General features: G+C 38.2%; 1 protein-coding gene across 2 annotated transcripts in view; it reads left to right on the top strand.

Moving 5' to 3' along the window:
* The window catches only part of WDHD1 (WD repeat and HMG-box DNA binding protein 1), a 59,029-nt gene that overhangs the window by 39,369 nt on the left and 4,803 nt on the right, over positions 1–14,857 (top strand). Inside the window, exons 17-24 of one of the 2 annotated variants that reach the window (XM_006767692.2) lie at positions 1,490–1,604; positions 2,255–2,386; positions 5,449–5,669; positions 5,782–5,900; positions 7,025–7,081; positions 7,850–7,893; positions 8,291–8,461; positions 12,222–12,352. In XM_006767692.2, coding sequence (XP_006767755.1) covers positions 1,490–1,604; positions 2,255–2,386; positions 5,449–5,669; positions 5,782–5,900; positions 7,025–7,081; positions 7,850–7,893; positions 8,291–8,461; positions 12,222–12,352 — 990 coding nt within the window. Of the gene's footprint in view, positions 1–1,489; positions 1,605–2,254; positions 2,387–5,448; positions 5,670–5,781; positions 5,901–7,024; positions 7,082–7,849; positions 7,894–7,941; positions 8,253–8,290; positions 8,462–12,221; positions 12,353–14,857 lie in introns of those variants that run through there. The other variant, XM_015566504.1, reaches the window with a different exon arrangement.

Genomic DNA, 14,857 nt, shown 5'->3' on the forward strand with positions numbered 1-14,857 from the left:
CTCAAAAAAAGACAGTTAAGAAATAGGCAAAGGATTTTGAATAGACATTTCTCCAAAAAATACATATATAAGCATATGAAAAGATATTCAGCATCATTAGTCATTAGAGAAATGCAAATCAACACCAAAGAGATACCACCTCACATACACTAGGATGCTGTCATCCAAAAAAAACCAAGATAACAAGTGTTGGTGAGGATGCAGAGAAATTGGGATCCTCAACCATCACTGGGTGGGGATGTAAGATGGTAGATTTGGGCAGTTCCAAAAGGTTAAATGCAGAGTTACCATATGACCCAGTTGTTTCTCTCCTAGGTATATACCCAAGAGAATTGAAAGCACATCCATACAAAAATTTATAATTGAATGTTCATCATAGATTCATTCATAATAGCTAAAAAGTGGGAATTCATAATAGCTAAAAATGCAAATGTCCATCAACTGAGGAATGTAAAAGTTAAATGTGGTATATCCAGTCAGTGGAATATTATTGGGCTCAGTTGGTTAGAGTGTTGTCCCATACACCAGTAGGTGGTGGATTTGCTTTGCGGGTTCAGTCCCCCATCCGGGTGCATACAAATGGCAACCAGTCATGTTCCTCTCTCTCTCCCCCTTTCTCCACTTCTCCCCCTCTCCCCATTCTCCTCTTTCTCTGAAATCAATGAAAAACATGTCCTTTTGGTAAGGATTTTAATAAAGAAAGAAAAGGAGGGAGGGAGGGAGGGAAAGGAAGGAAGGAAGGAAGGAAGGAAGGAAGGAAGGAAGGAAGGAAGGAAGGAAAAGGAGTTAAGTCAAGGAAGGGATTATTTAACTGGGGTGATTCTAGATCACTTTTGTAATCTTTTGGCAATAAATTCAGTAAAGAGGGTGAGGTCGACAATGTAAGAAAGGTAGATGATGAATGAAGAAATGAAATCCTTAAAAAAAAGTGACCTGTTGAAAATAGGAAAATGAGACATTTTAAGTTGTGAGAGGGATGAAGATAGACAATTGCAGGTACATTTGGCAGTTGAAGGGTGACAGGAAATCCTGTCTGATAGCTTCTATTATGTTGGCAGATTATGAAGCAATGTCCAGGATATTTTTTAAGGCAGTGATTAGCAGTGTGGGAAGTTTGAGAAAACATGGTCTTAGAAAATGCAGAGCAAACCTAGTAGAGAGCCATAGAGGCATTGTTGGCTAATATTTCTGTCTTACCTTTTCAGAATCTTCAAATATTCCATTATGGACATTTTTATTACCAACTGGAGTGTGTTTGTTATTTTTTGCATGTTATTCCCAGGAATCAAGTTACTTAGTAATTTGAATGAAAGAATTCACATTTTTATCTTAAGAGATTAAGTTTTGAACCTATAAGGATTTTTACTGTTCCATCTAATGTTTATTCAAGCAAGAAGATTCATTTTATTAATGAATGCCATTATCTTGAAGAGGTATATTTAATTTAATATTACAGGTTTTTATGGTGAGACTTTTTCTTTACTGACAGGTGCATTCCTTGTAAAGGCTCTCGGTTTCCTCCCACCCTTCCACGCCCTGCTGTAGCCGTATTATCCTTTCAACTTCCTTACTGTCAGGTTGCAACAGAGAAGGGACAGATGGAGGTACGTGGGAATCTTGCCTTGACACTCTAAATTTGATATTGCACTGCCTATGACACAGCCATTTAAAAATGATCCTGATGACCAGTGTTGAGTATTCATTACTTTATAATTAGATAGATAGAGGTAGCAGAGAGGGAGGGGACTGCTTATGATCACCAAGGCACCTGATTGCCATCACTGCTGCCAAGGACTTTGTGAGGTAAGTGGGTAGTGTCCTCAGTGCCTCACTAGTGTAAGGCACTCACTGTCAAGGTCAGACAAGTCCTGAGGGGGTGTGCCTCCATACATTTTTGTGCCATAGGCACCTGGCTTGATTCATCCTAGTCCTAGTCCTGCATCATCAAAAGTCATTTGAAGTCTTGCAATTCTAAACAAGAAACAAATTGGCTTCTAAAAAACTAATTTACCAAATTCTCTGAGCATTAACTATAGTAGCTAGGAAACGGTTTAAAACATTCTATTTTCTCTGCCCTCCTTTTCAGGATAGGATATAAAGTCAAGCCATAATATCACATTAATTAGAATTTGATGCTATACAGATGAGTATTTCAGAAAATATTTTATTCAGAAGCTGATGTTAAGATAAATATTTAAACTTACCTGGTATTAAGTGGTAGTTGACTCTAAGCAATTTTTTTTCACTTTTATAGGAACAGTTTTGGCGTTCAGTTATGTTTCACAACCACCTTGATTATTTAGCTAAAAATGGTTATGAATATGAAGAGAACACTAAAAATCAAGCAATAAAAGAACAACAGGAACTTTTACTGAAAATGCTTGCAGTAAGTCAAATATACTGAAAAAAAATGGAAGTTAAATATTTTTCTAAGTTTGAATCTCTTAAAGGTATGTGAATTGGCACTGAGTTCCACAGCCTAGAATTGTTAAGTTGTATCCAGTGGTGTTTTTCTCCCTTAAAAAGGTTCAGTTTTCCTGTGGACATTGCATTTAAAATATTTAAAACATTACCCTGTATCTAAGATTATAGGCAGTAATGAACTGTTCTGGTGCAACCTCCCTTTTTGCTTTTACCCACTGCACTGTTTTAACAGGTTCTGCAAGTGATTTCAATGCTTAATAATATTTGAGAATCAGGACCTCTAACTCTTGCTCTTATCCTGTACAACAATGTTTCTAGACTTTTAAACCTCCAAGGGTGGGCAGTCTTCAGAACTTTCATAAGGATTTTAGGTATATCTATTTTTTTTGTCATCCTCTTACTGTGTATATCTATAGCCAGTGATCATATTTGGTGCCTGGGATATTTAAGTACTTTTACTTTTGGAGATAAATTTGGTTTATGGAGAGGAGTGTAATGTAATTTCTTCTCTGCTCAACTTGCACTGAGCTGTAAGCCCCTTGAGGGCAGGGGCCATGCCAGGTACTCAATGGAATCGAATAGACTGTAGACCTCAGTATTTCTTGAGAGAGTAAATGGTCCAGACTTTTAATTTTAAAGTCAAGGGAAAAGAGTTATGAGGGAAAAGTGTTATCTAAGACTTCAGAGCTAATTGTAACTAAGGTCTCCAAAACATGGTATTCACTGTTCGCTATGCAACACAGCCTTGAATTTTTAGTACTAAAGAAATTCAATTCATTTATTGTAGAGTAAGTTTTGTTCCTTTTGTGAAGGAACAAAAGTGTCATTTGTGATCTAGGCACTAGTAACCTTTTTACTGTCTCTAACACTTTTAAGGAAACGTTTGATTTGTTTACCATTTAGTTTTATAGGAGCGTTTCCTCTGGAACAGTGTTTCTCAGGAGGATACTAGTAGCTTTGGGGACTGGTCTTTAACATTCTGGTCCCCTGGCAATTGCCTCTTCAACCTAGTTACTCTGAGAATCTTACTACAACAGATCCTTAAATACCATCATTTCATTCAACGTCAATAAGTTATAACTGATGAGAAAAAAAATCAACTCCCGGCAGAGGCCGCTGACTATGTGGAGTTTGCATGTTCCCCATGTCTGGGGGAGGTATTCTCCAGGTACTCAGGTTTCCTCCCACATTCTAAAGATGTGCACATGAGGTGGATAACGTGTCTACATTTGTCCCATAGTGAGTATGGGTGTGTGGGTGAGTGCATCCTGTGATGGAAGGGCATTCTTTCAAGAGTGGATTCCCTCCTTGTGCCCTGAGCTATTGGGATAGGCTTAGTCACCTGTGACCCTGAACTGGAATGGTGGGTTGGCAAATAATTATCTTACTCTTTTTTTAAGTTATTTTTTTTTAAGATAATTTTATTGATCTCAGAGAGGAAGGAAGAGGAAGAGAGATAAAAATATCAATGATGAGAGAGAATCATTGATCAACTGCCTCCTGCATGCCCCCAACCGGGGATCGAGCCCACAACCCGGGCATATGCCCTTGACTGGAATCGAACCTGGGACCCTTCAGTCACCAGGCTGACGCTCTATCACCACCGAGTTAAACTGGCTAGGGCTATCTTACTCATTTTTATTAATCTTTCTTAAATACATATATAACACACATTTATTTCAATCTTTAATATTAGAACTGTTTTGGGAAGTTTGGTAAAACTTTTATGACCAGAAATAAGCAGTAAGAACTCAACTCTTGTTTATATCAATTAGCCTATAGTAAAATTGGTTTGTTATATGTTCTTTTTAAAATATATATATTTTAATTGATTTCAGAGAGAGAAGAGGGAGAGAAGCATCAATGATGAGAATCACTGATAGGCTGCCTCCTGCATGCCCCCGACTGGGGATTAAGCCTGAAACCTGGGCATGTGCTCCAACCTCGAATCAAACTGTGACCTCCTGGTTCATAGGTTGATGCTCAACCACTGAACCACACTGGCCGGGCGATTTGTTATACATTATTTAGTTTAAAGTCGCAGTTCTAGGAACCCATCAGCCATGTTAAATAAGGTCTTACTATACTCCCTTTTATTTCTAAATGCCCCCCTGAGACAGGGTACCACCCTGATTGAAAAGTACTGCTTATAGATAAGTGATACTAGAAAACTTGAGAAGAACTTGCAGGTGAATATCCAAAGATTCTGTTTAATGAGTCAGACATGTGACGTCTAAGTAACAAAATAGTCCTTCTACCTTATGAATTCTGAGACCCTTAATAGTCTTCGAAATATTAATTTTTCTCACATTGAACTTGAGTTGCCTCACTTTGAGTTGTCAAAATTAATGCCAATAGAAATCTAGTCTATTTTCTAAGAGATTTTAAGTGAATGCCCTTTGTTTTATATTGTTAAATATAAAAAAATAGAGCAAGGTGTAAAGGAAGTTGTTTGCTAATTTGGAGTTTGTGTGATTGTTTCTGGTAGTTTGAGATCATAGACAATCACACTTTAAAACTATTGGGTAAACCTGCTACACCACCAAATTCATTTAGTAGTTTTGTGTGCCAATTCTAGGCAAAATAGTAACAAATCATTTACAATTTATTCCTTCTTTGAATTTGCTACCCTATTTGGCAAGGGTGGGAAACAAATTTAGGAGAACCACATTTGAATTTTAAATGAATCTCTTACTTTCCTTGCAATGAATAGCTTAAATTGATATGCCAATCTAAGCTACTATTGATTATAAAATGCACTATTGTTTTATTCATTTAAACCACTGAGACAGAAAAAAAAATGGCTGCCAATTAAACTCTGACCTACCATGAACTGTAACACACTTTCCAATTTCAGAGATGTTAAGATGTGTAAAAATGTGCATTTTAGAATCAGTGAGATACGGTATCTAGAAAGCTCTTTTCTCAGTTTTACTAGTAGTTTCATTCCTTTATTTTTACTAGTAAAAAGTTTAACAACATGATTTGATTTTTTTGTTTTGTTTTGTTTTCCTTTGGGGCTAGCTTTCCTGTAAACTGGAGCGAGAATTTCGTTGTGTGGAACTTGCTGAACTGATGACTCAAAATGCTGTGAATTTAGCCATTAAATATGCTTCTCGTTCTCGGAGATTAATATTGGCCCAAAGACTTAGTGAATTGGCCGTAGAGAAGGCAGCAGAGTTGGCAGCAACCCAGGTGGAAGAGGAGGAAGAGGAAGGAGATTTCAGAAAACAGCTGAGTGCTGGGTAAGAAATATTCAGTTTTTTGAATTTTTTTATTTTATTTTATTTTTTTACCAATCTGAATATTAACTTGGTCTTTGCATGTAGCTCTTTATTGAATAATATTATCTTTTAGTTACAGTAATACTCCTACAGAGTGGAGCCAGCCAAGGCTCAGAAATCAAGTTGAAGAAGAAGCAGAAGACACTGGGGAAGCTGATGATACAGAAGAAACATCAGAAGTACCTAAGCATGGTAAGATACATTTTCAAGGCAATTTAAAGATAAGAAATATGTGCGGGGTTTTCCCTACTTTACTTAGCTAGGAAAATTGAATACAGTAGATCCCCCTTATCCATGGTTTTGCTTTTTGCAGTTGCAGTTACCCACAGTCAGCTGCAGTCTCAAATATTAAATGGAATATTCCAGAAATATACAGCTCATAAGCTTTAAATTGTGTCATTCCGAGTAGCATGATGAAATCTCGCACTGTGTGATCTATCTCACCTGGGATGTGAATTGTCCCTTTGTCCATTGTATTTACATTGTATACACTACCCACCTATTAGTCACTCATTTATTAAATCAACTGTGGTATTGAAGTGCTTGTGTTCATGTACCCTAGTTTGACTTAATAATGGCCCCAAAGCACAAGAGTGATGCTGGCAATTAAGTTATGCTAAAGAGAAGCTATAAAGTTCTTCCTTTAAGTGAAAAGATAAAAGTTCTCAACTTTATAAGGAAAGAAAAAATTGTATGATGCTGAACTTAGTAAGATCTATGGTAAAAAAGAAAAAGAAATTTGTGCTAGTTTTGCTGTCACACCTCAAACGTGCAAAAGTTATGGCCATGGTGTGTGGTAAGGGCTTAGTTAAGATGTAGTGGAAGACGTGAACAGAAAATGTTCTGGCTGATGATAGCATGTTGTACTAGAAAGCAGTGAGCCTTTAGAAGACTTCAGCAAGGATCCCAAGATGAGTGACCACAGTCACATAACATTACAATATGTTGTTATAATTATTTTATTTTATTATTAGTTATTGTTGCTAATCTCTTACTGTGCCTAATTTATAAATTAAACTTTATCAGGTATGTACAGGATAAGGCAAAAGTAGGTTTACAGTTGCGAGTATGCAAAACAGTTTATTCTTTTATTATTTGTTAATTATTTTATTATTTTCCATACAAAGAACTATAGACCTACTTTTGCCCACCCTGTATGTGCTGTTATTGACTTCAGGCATCTACTAAGGGTCTTGGAACGTATTCCTCATAGATAAGGGGAGACTGCTGTACCCATACTTTTTCAAGACATCATGTTGATTGTAGAGGGTGACTTTATATTCCCATTTATATTGTATTATCTAATTATTCCATAGGACAGAACCCATTTTCCAAAAATGCAAATTCCTCTGATGTACCAGCTGTTAAGTCAGGTAGGAAATATTTGTAATTTTGTAATATCACAAAAATTTTGTAAGTAGTCTAAAGTGATACATCTACTCAAATATACTTTACCCTTTAGGGCTTTCTTTTTATGTTTTGTTAGTTTGGTTTTTTTGTTGTTGAAAAGTATCCACCAGATTTGGCTACATAGAGTTTTATTGATTTCTTAGCAAGAACAGATTCTGTAGGGTGGTTAGGGGGGCTGGAAGCCATATTGTATTGGATGTTGGAATATATATGAGCCGTTAAGAAATGGGAATAGCCATGTAGATAGCTCTTGAGAAATTTGGCTGATGTGAGGAGGTGAGACAGAGTGGTGGCTGGAGGGGATGTGGGGTAGAGAGAGTTTGTATTTTGTTTGTTTAAGTTGGGAAACTTGAACAGCCAGTAAAGAGGGAAAGGAAGTCTAAGATGGTGTTGCCATTATAGGACAAGTTTCGTGACAAAGCAGGAGGACGTAAGATTGAAAGCACAAGGAGAGGATTTACTAATCTTAGTTAAAATAAGACACCATTCTTCCGTGGTAACAGGAGAAAAGGATAGATCTGCATGTACTGGGTTGGTATAGTTCCCATCTAAAAGCTTTTATTTTGTCTTGGAAATAGGAAGGAGGTCATATACAATTGTTAATACTTTTAAAGTTACAGAGTACATTTATTTTTATATAATACAGATTAAAATGTTTCATTTATTATTGTAGAAGTCAGATGTCTTCTGTGTTTTATCACTATTAAGTGAAGGTTTCTTTCTTATGAAAGGTGCAGTTACCTCCAGTAACACAGGACGAGTAAACCCCTTCAAGGTAAACTCTTTCCAGTAATATTTTCTATTTAAATACATTTCCATACAGAGAAATATTTCAAACCACCTGATGACCCTCCCCAGATTGGAGGCATTAACGACTATAGCAGATCTTTGTGAAAACAAAGACAAAAGCAGTACAAGTTCACACTTGGGCTATAAGGTATATTTTCTACATATCTTCTAAGTACCTATTGTTTTGAAATACTCTCTGCTTTTCTTGGGGATGTGGTATTTGGAAATATGTGGATCAATCTTAATTTGGGTTGTACCAAATGCATTCAGTTCCAAAAATGAAACTACAATATAAACTTAACTGAAATTTTAAGGAAGAATAAATTTATTGGGATTCTTTTACTTCTTTAAACATAAAATGCTTATACAAGTTTGCTCTTTAGGTATCAGCCAATTCCAAAGAGCCAGCCATTTCAGTGAACTCAGGACGTTCTGCTAATATTTTAGACAATATGAACAAATCATATAAGAAATCTACTGCACTTAATCGAGCTACAAATGATGAAAAGTCTCCAGTAATAAAGCCTCTAGTTCCAAAGCCAAAATCTAAGCAGGTACTGTTTCAACTACCCACATCTGCAGAAGGCACAGATCTGTTTGTCTTACTTTTTGTCTGTTTGTTCACTGTTCCAGGAGGCTCCAGTTGTTTATAACTGTTTTTCTTGCCATTTAATCATTTTTTATTTTTCAATTATGGTTGACATACAATATTATATTAATTTCAAGTGTACATCCCAGTAATTAGACATTATATAACTTACTAAGTGAGCATCCTGATAAATCTCACACCCATCTGACACCGTATGTAGCTATTAGAATATTATTGACTATATTCCCTATGCTACACTTTACATCCCCATGACTATTCTGTAACTACCAATTTGTATTTCTTTTTTTTTTTTTTTTTTTAAATATATTTTATTGATTTTTCACAGAGAGGAAAGGAGAGAGATAGAGATAGAGAGTTAGAAACATCGATGAGAGAGAAACATCGACCAGCCGCCTCCTGCACATCCCCCACTGGGGAAGTACGCACAACCCAGGCACATGCCCCCGACCGGAATCGAACCTGGGACCTTTCAGTCCGCAGGCCGACGCTCTATCCACTGAGCCAAACCGGTTTCGGCCCAATTTGTATTTCTTATTCTCTTCACCTTTTCACCCATCCCCCTAATCCCTCTCTCATCTGGCAACTGCCAAAATGTTCTTTGTATCTGAAAGTATGTTTCTTTTCTGCTTGTTTGTTGATTCTGTTTTTCATTCAATTGTTAATAGATATGTATTTAGCCAAAACCGGTTTGCCTCAGTGGATAGCACGTTGGCCTGTGGACTGAGGGGTCCCAGGTTCGATTCTGGTCAAGGGCATGTACCTGGGTTGCAGGCACATCCCCAGTGGGAGGTGTGCAGGAGGCAGCTGATCGATGTTTCTCTCTCATCGATGTTTCTGACTCACTGTCTCTCTCCCTTCCTCTCTGTAAAAAATCAATAAAATATTTTTAAAAAAATAGATATGTATTTATTGCTATTTTATTGCTCGTATTTTTTATCTTTTGTTGTTGTTGTTAATCCTCACCCAAGGGTATTTTTCTGTGGGCACCGCAATCTTTGTGGCAGAGTGACAGTCAATTTGCATATTCCCTCTCTATTATATTTTAGAGAGAGTGGAAGGGAGGTGGAGAGACAGAGAGAGAGAAACATGGATTTGAGAGAGACATTGGTTGCCTCCCACACGAGCCCTGACGAGGGTCAGGGAATTGAGCCTGCAACAGAGGTACATGCCCTCGATTGAAATTGAACCCGCAACCCTTCAGTCCACAGGCTGATGTTCTATCCACTGAGCCAAACTGGGTAGAGCTATCTTTTTTTTCTTAAAGAAGACCCTAATATTTCATACTAGTGGCCTGGTGCATGAAATTTGTGCACCATATAAGGGGATTAATTGAGGAAATATTTTAATATTGCTATTTGCCCTTTCTCTATAATAGAAGTGTCAGATGAAAGAAAATTAGTAAAATGTATATGAAAATGTTCCTCTTTTCAGAGTCAGGGGCGCACCAGGGGACCCAGAGTCAAGTTCCCACCCACCCACATGCACCTCGAAATTGTGCAAGACCCAGACTCGGTTGGCCTTACCCCCATTGGGCTAGCTCCAAACCCGACCAGTCCCACCCTAGTCAAGCCCTGCTGGACAGGGGGGCACAGCCTGAGGTCCCCCGTAAAGCCCTGACACCCCAAGCCCTGCTGGACAGGGGCGCACAGCCTGAGGTCCCCCGTAAAGCCCTGACAGGTGGAGGGCGTGGCCTGAGGTCCCCCATCAAGCCCTGCTGGGTGGGGGGCACAGCCTCAGGTACCCTGTCAAGACCCACTAGGAGGGTGGCACAGCTTCAGGTCCCCCATAAAGTCCCACTGGGTGGGGTTGGGAGGGGGGCGCAGCCTCAAAGCCCCTGTCAAGCCCCGCTGGGCGGGGGGGGGGCCTGAGGTCCCCCGGCCCAGCCCCGGCTGGGGGGCACACCTTGAGGTCCCCCGTCAATCCCTGACAGGTGGGGGGCACACGGCCTCAGGTCCCCTGGCCTGGTGCCAGGGCGGGGGGGGCGGCCTGAGGGCCCTGGCCTGGCATCAGGGCAGGGGGGGTGGCCTGTGGCCCCCCGTCAAGCGTCCCAGGGGGGCGCAGCCTCAGGTCCCTGCTGATTGCTCGTTAAGTCTCGTTATGGGAACTCGGCCTCCACTGTGGGCACAGCCATCTTATGTTATGGAAACCCCCCTCCTCCCACCCTGCTGTGGGCACCGCCATATTTTGTGGCTCTTATATAGGATAATACTAGTTTGGTGGTGATGAACTTTAGCTTTTTCGTCTAGGAAGCTTTTTATCTGACTTTCAATTCTAAACGATAGCTTTGCTGGGTAGAGTAATTTTGGTTGGTTCTTGGTTTTCCTCACTGTGAATATATCTCAACACTTCCTTCTGGCTTACAAAGTTTCTGTTGAGAAATCAGCTGACAGGTGTATGGGAGCTCCCTTGTAGGTAACTCCCTCTTGCTGCTTTTAAGATTCTCTATTTGTCTTTAACCTTTGGCATTTTAATTATGATGTCTTGGTGTGGGCCGCTTTGGGGTCATCTTGTTTGGGACTATACTTCCTGGACTTATATATGTCTGTTTCTTTCAGCAGGTTAGAGAAGTTTTCTGTTGTTATTTTTTCAAATAGGTTCTCACTTTTGTGCTGCCTTCTCATTCCAGCAACTCCATGATACGCTTATTGGTATGCTTGAAGTTGTCCCAGAGGTTTCTTACTCTGTCTTTGTTTTTTTAAAATTCCTTTTTCTTTTTGCTATTCTGATTGGGTGGTTTTTGCTTCCTTATATTCCAATTCACTACGTTGATTCTCAGCTTCATCTACACTACTGTTGATTCCCTGTAAATTATTCTTCATTTCAGTAAGTGTGTCCTTCATTTCTGTGGGGCTTTTTTTATGTTTTTTATGTCCTTTTTCATATTGTTGAAGTTCTCACTAAGTTCCTTGAGCATCCTTATAACCATTTGTTTGAACTCCAATTTGCTTGCCTCTATTTCATTTAGTTCTTTTGTTGGAAATTTCTGCTCTGTTGTTTAAAATTGATTGCCTAGCAAGGGCAAAGGTTCTCAATTCTGGTTTTGCTTCAGAATCATTTTTAAAATACGTGTGTGTGTGTGTGTGTGTGTGTGTGTGTGTGTGTGTGTTAATAATAAAAGTATAATACGCTAATTAGACCAAATGACCTTCCATTGAAGCCCAGGCTGAGAGAGAAGCCTGGATCCCGGATGCCTGCAGGCGGTTGGAGGAAAGCCTGGGTTTCAGGTGTCAGAGGGAAGCTGGTACTGGCAGCCGGGGGAAGGAAAGCCTACTCTTGCACGAATTTTGTGCATTGGGCCTCTAATATATATATATAGACCTTGGGGATTCCGGCATCTCTGTTTTTTTAATTTCCCACATTTTAATGACAACTGGTGTAGCACCTGGCTCTACTTTCTTGTTCTGTATTCTGATTTTACCTCCCAGATTTTATTCTATATTTGTTATCAGTAAAATAGATCTATTATGTATCTTTTCCATCTCATATAATTTTATTCATTTAGAAAACATGGAATTTGAAAATGTGTGTGTGTGTGTGTGTTTCTGTGTGTGTGTGTGTGCATACTTATTTTTAATTGAGAACTTCAGGACTTACCATGTTGGTATGAGATTTCTAAATATTTTTCCACTTTTTCCAAAGCTTGTTTGTAACATATAAAACCATACTAGATTTTGTTGCAGTACTCATTATGTTTACTTTTACAGGCATCTGCAGCATCCTATTTCCAGAAAAGGACTTCCCAAGCTGATAAGACCGAGGAAGTGAAAGAAGAAAATCCTAAAAATTCATCATCTGAAACCCCAGCTATGTGTCCTCAAAACACTGAAAACCAAAGGTCAGTACATAGAGAAATTTAGCCGAAACTGGTTTGGCTCCGTGGATAGAGCGTCGGCTTGCGGACTGAAAGGTCCCAGGTTCGATTCCGCTCAAGGGCACGTACCTGGGTTGCGGGCACATGCCCAGTAGGAGATGTGCAGGAGGCAGCTGATCGATGTTTCTCTCTCATCGATGTTTCTGACTCTCTATCTCTCTCTCTTCCTCTCTGTAAAAAATCAATAAAATACATTTTAAGAAAAAGAGAAATTTAGTATTCTCAAGATGCAGTCCCCCAATAAAAGGCATACAGAAGCAGCAATAGAAAATTATACAGCTCTGTTATTTATTATTATAAATCACACATTGACACTAGTAGTGGACATTCTGAATACTTACTAACTTTAAGAAAGTCACAAATACTGATTTATGTCTATTTACATTGCTTACTTTATAGTGAGTTCTTTTTATTTTTATTTTAAATTTTACTGATTTTAGAGAGGGAGGGAGAGAGAGAGAAAAACACACATTGATTTGTTTTTCCACTTATTTATACATTCATTGGTTGATTGGTTGATTCTTGTATGTTATCTGACTGGGGATCAAAATTATAACCTTGGCATATCAGGACGATGCTCTAATCCAGTGGTTCTCAACCTTCCTAATGCTGCGACCCTTTAATACAGTTCCTCATATTGTGGTAACCCCCAACCATAAAATTATTTTCGTTGCTATTTCATAACTGTAATTTTGCTACTGTTATGAATCGTAATGTAAATATCTGATATGCTGTATGTGTTTTCCGATGGTCGCGACCCACAGGTTGAAAACCACAGTGACCCATTGAGCTACTTGGCCACTGCCTATAATTAGTTCTTTTAAAAAAAAAAAAGATATTTATTGATTTCAGAGAAGGGAGGGACAGAGAGCTAAAAATAGCAATGATGAGAGAGAATCATTGATCAGCTGCCTCCTGCACACCCCCTACTGGGGATCAAGCCTGCAACCCTGGCATGTGCCCTGACTGGGAATTGAACACTGACTTCCTAGATCAAGGGTTGACACTCAGCTAATGAGTCACACCGGTGGGGCAGTTCTTTTTTTAACAGGTAATATAGTTACATGGAGAAACATGGTTGAAAGGTGTAACAAAGAATAAAACTTTTTCCTATCTACCCATTTCCTCTCTCTACAAATAGTCACTGCCACAAGTTTATTATATAGCCTTCCAGAATTAATCTATGCATGTACAAACACTTATATTGGTCTACTTTTTTTTTTTTTTTTTTCGTTTTACAGAAATGGTAGCATACACATTGTTCTGTACATTACTGGTTTTCACTTAGCAGCTTTTGCAAGTCATTTCAGATTGTTACACAATATTTTGTTTTGTTTTATCTTTTTATACTAGCTGAATGGATATGTCATAATTTACTTAGTTCTCTAGGGGTAGAAAAAGGTCTTTTGCTAGTATAAATAGTAATGAATAACTATATGAATGTCATTTCTCACATAGACATATATCTACAGATTTCTGTATGGTTCAAGTTAATGTGCACTTGTAATTCTGATAGATATTGCCAAGTTGTTCTGCATTGATGTTTCATCATTTTATACACCCCAACAATATTGGAGTTCCTTTTTGTACACATCTTGTTTCTCCACCCTTGCAATACATTACCAAATTTCTTGATCTCTGTTATGCTAGAATTATTTAAGATGCATTGGTTAAAATGAAGAAGTCATCATTGTATTTTTACTAATAAGTGTCCCATTTAATCACTATCTTATGTTAATCAGTTCGAGGAGGAAGCTATGATTTTTATTTTTCCTATTTTGCTCTGAATTCAGTTTAGATATTAAATAGTGAATATTTTAAGATTCAGTTTTTTTATACTAATAACTGTATATACAGAAAAAAGTACTAAATAAATATTAAATGTTTGCATTAAACCTTTACTTGTGAACTAAAAGCAACTGTGTCAGATGAACTCTAATAAAATCAACAAATGTGCTGTGTCCATGTTTTACATGATGATACAAGAAAGGACCTACACTCCCAGATCAGATGTGAGAGCCAGGATAAGAAGATGGCTAAGAAGCTTGAGGGAAATCCTAAAGATTGCAAATAGCTGGTTTGGGAAATGGAGAAAGAACCTACCAAGACTACATGGAGTAATTTTACTGGGCCAGAGAGGCCTAAGTGGGATTGGAGACCTTGAGCCTGTCAACATTGAAAAAGGGTTGAAAGTGCAGAATTCATGGTTGCTGCATGAATTACTCACACTTGGAAAGTACAAGTGTGAGTAATCCCTTTCAATGACCTTACAAAGAAATTTTCAGTTCATTATTCCTGCAGTTAGTCTCCAGGCAGTTTTAAGTAGTATGTAATAAGAATATTAACAAGTGTAATTAATTGTCTCTCTTACTTTATACAGTGATGCAAAGAGTAGTGTTTGATTGCTAACCTGAAAAATCCTAAAGCACTTTAAATTGTGTCTCAAATTTAACATCAACAGAATTTCAC

This window comes from Myotis davidii, unplaced genomic scaffold (assembly GCF_000327345.1).
Source record: "Myotis davidii unplaced genomic scaffold, ASM32734v1 scaffold281, whole genome shotgun sequence".
In the NCBI taxonomy this organism is placed as follows: Eukaryota; Metazoa; Chordata; class Mammalia; order Chiroptera; family Vespertilionidae; genus Myotis; species Myotis davidii.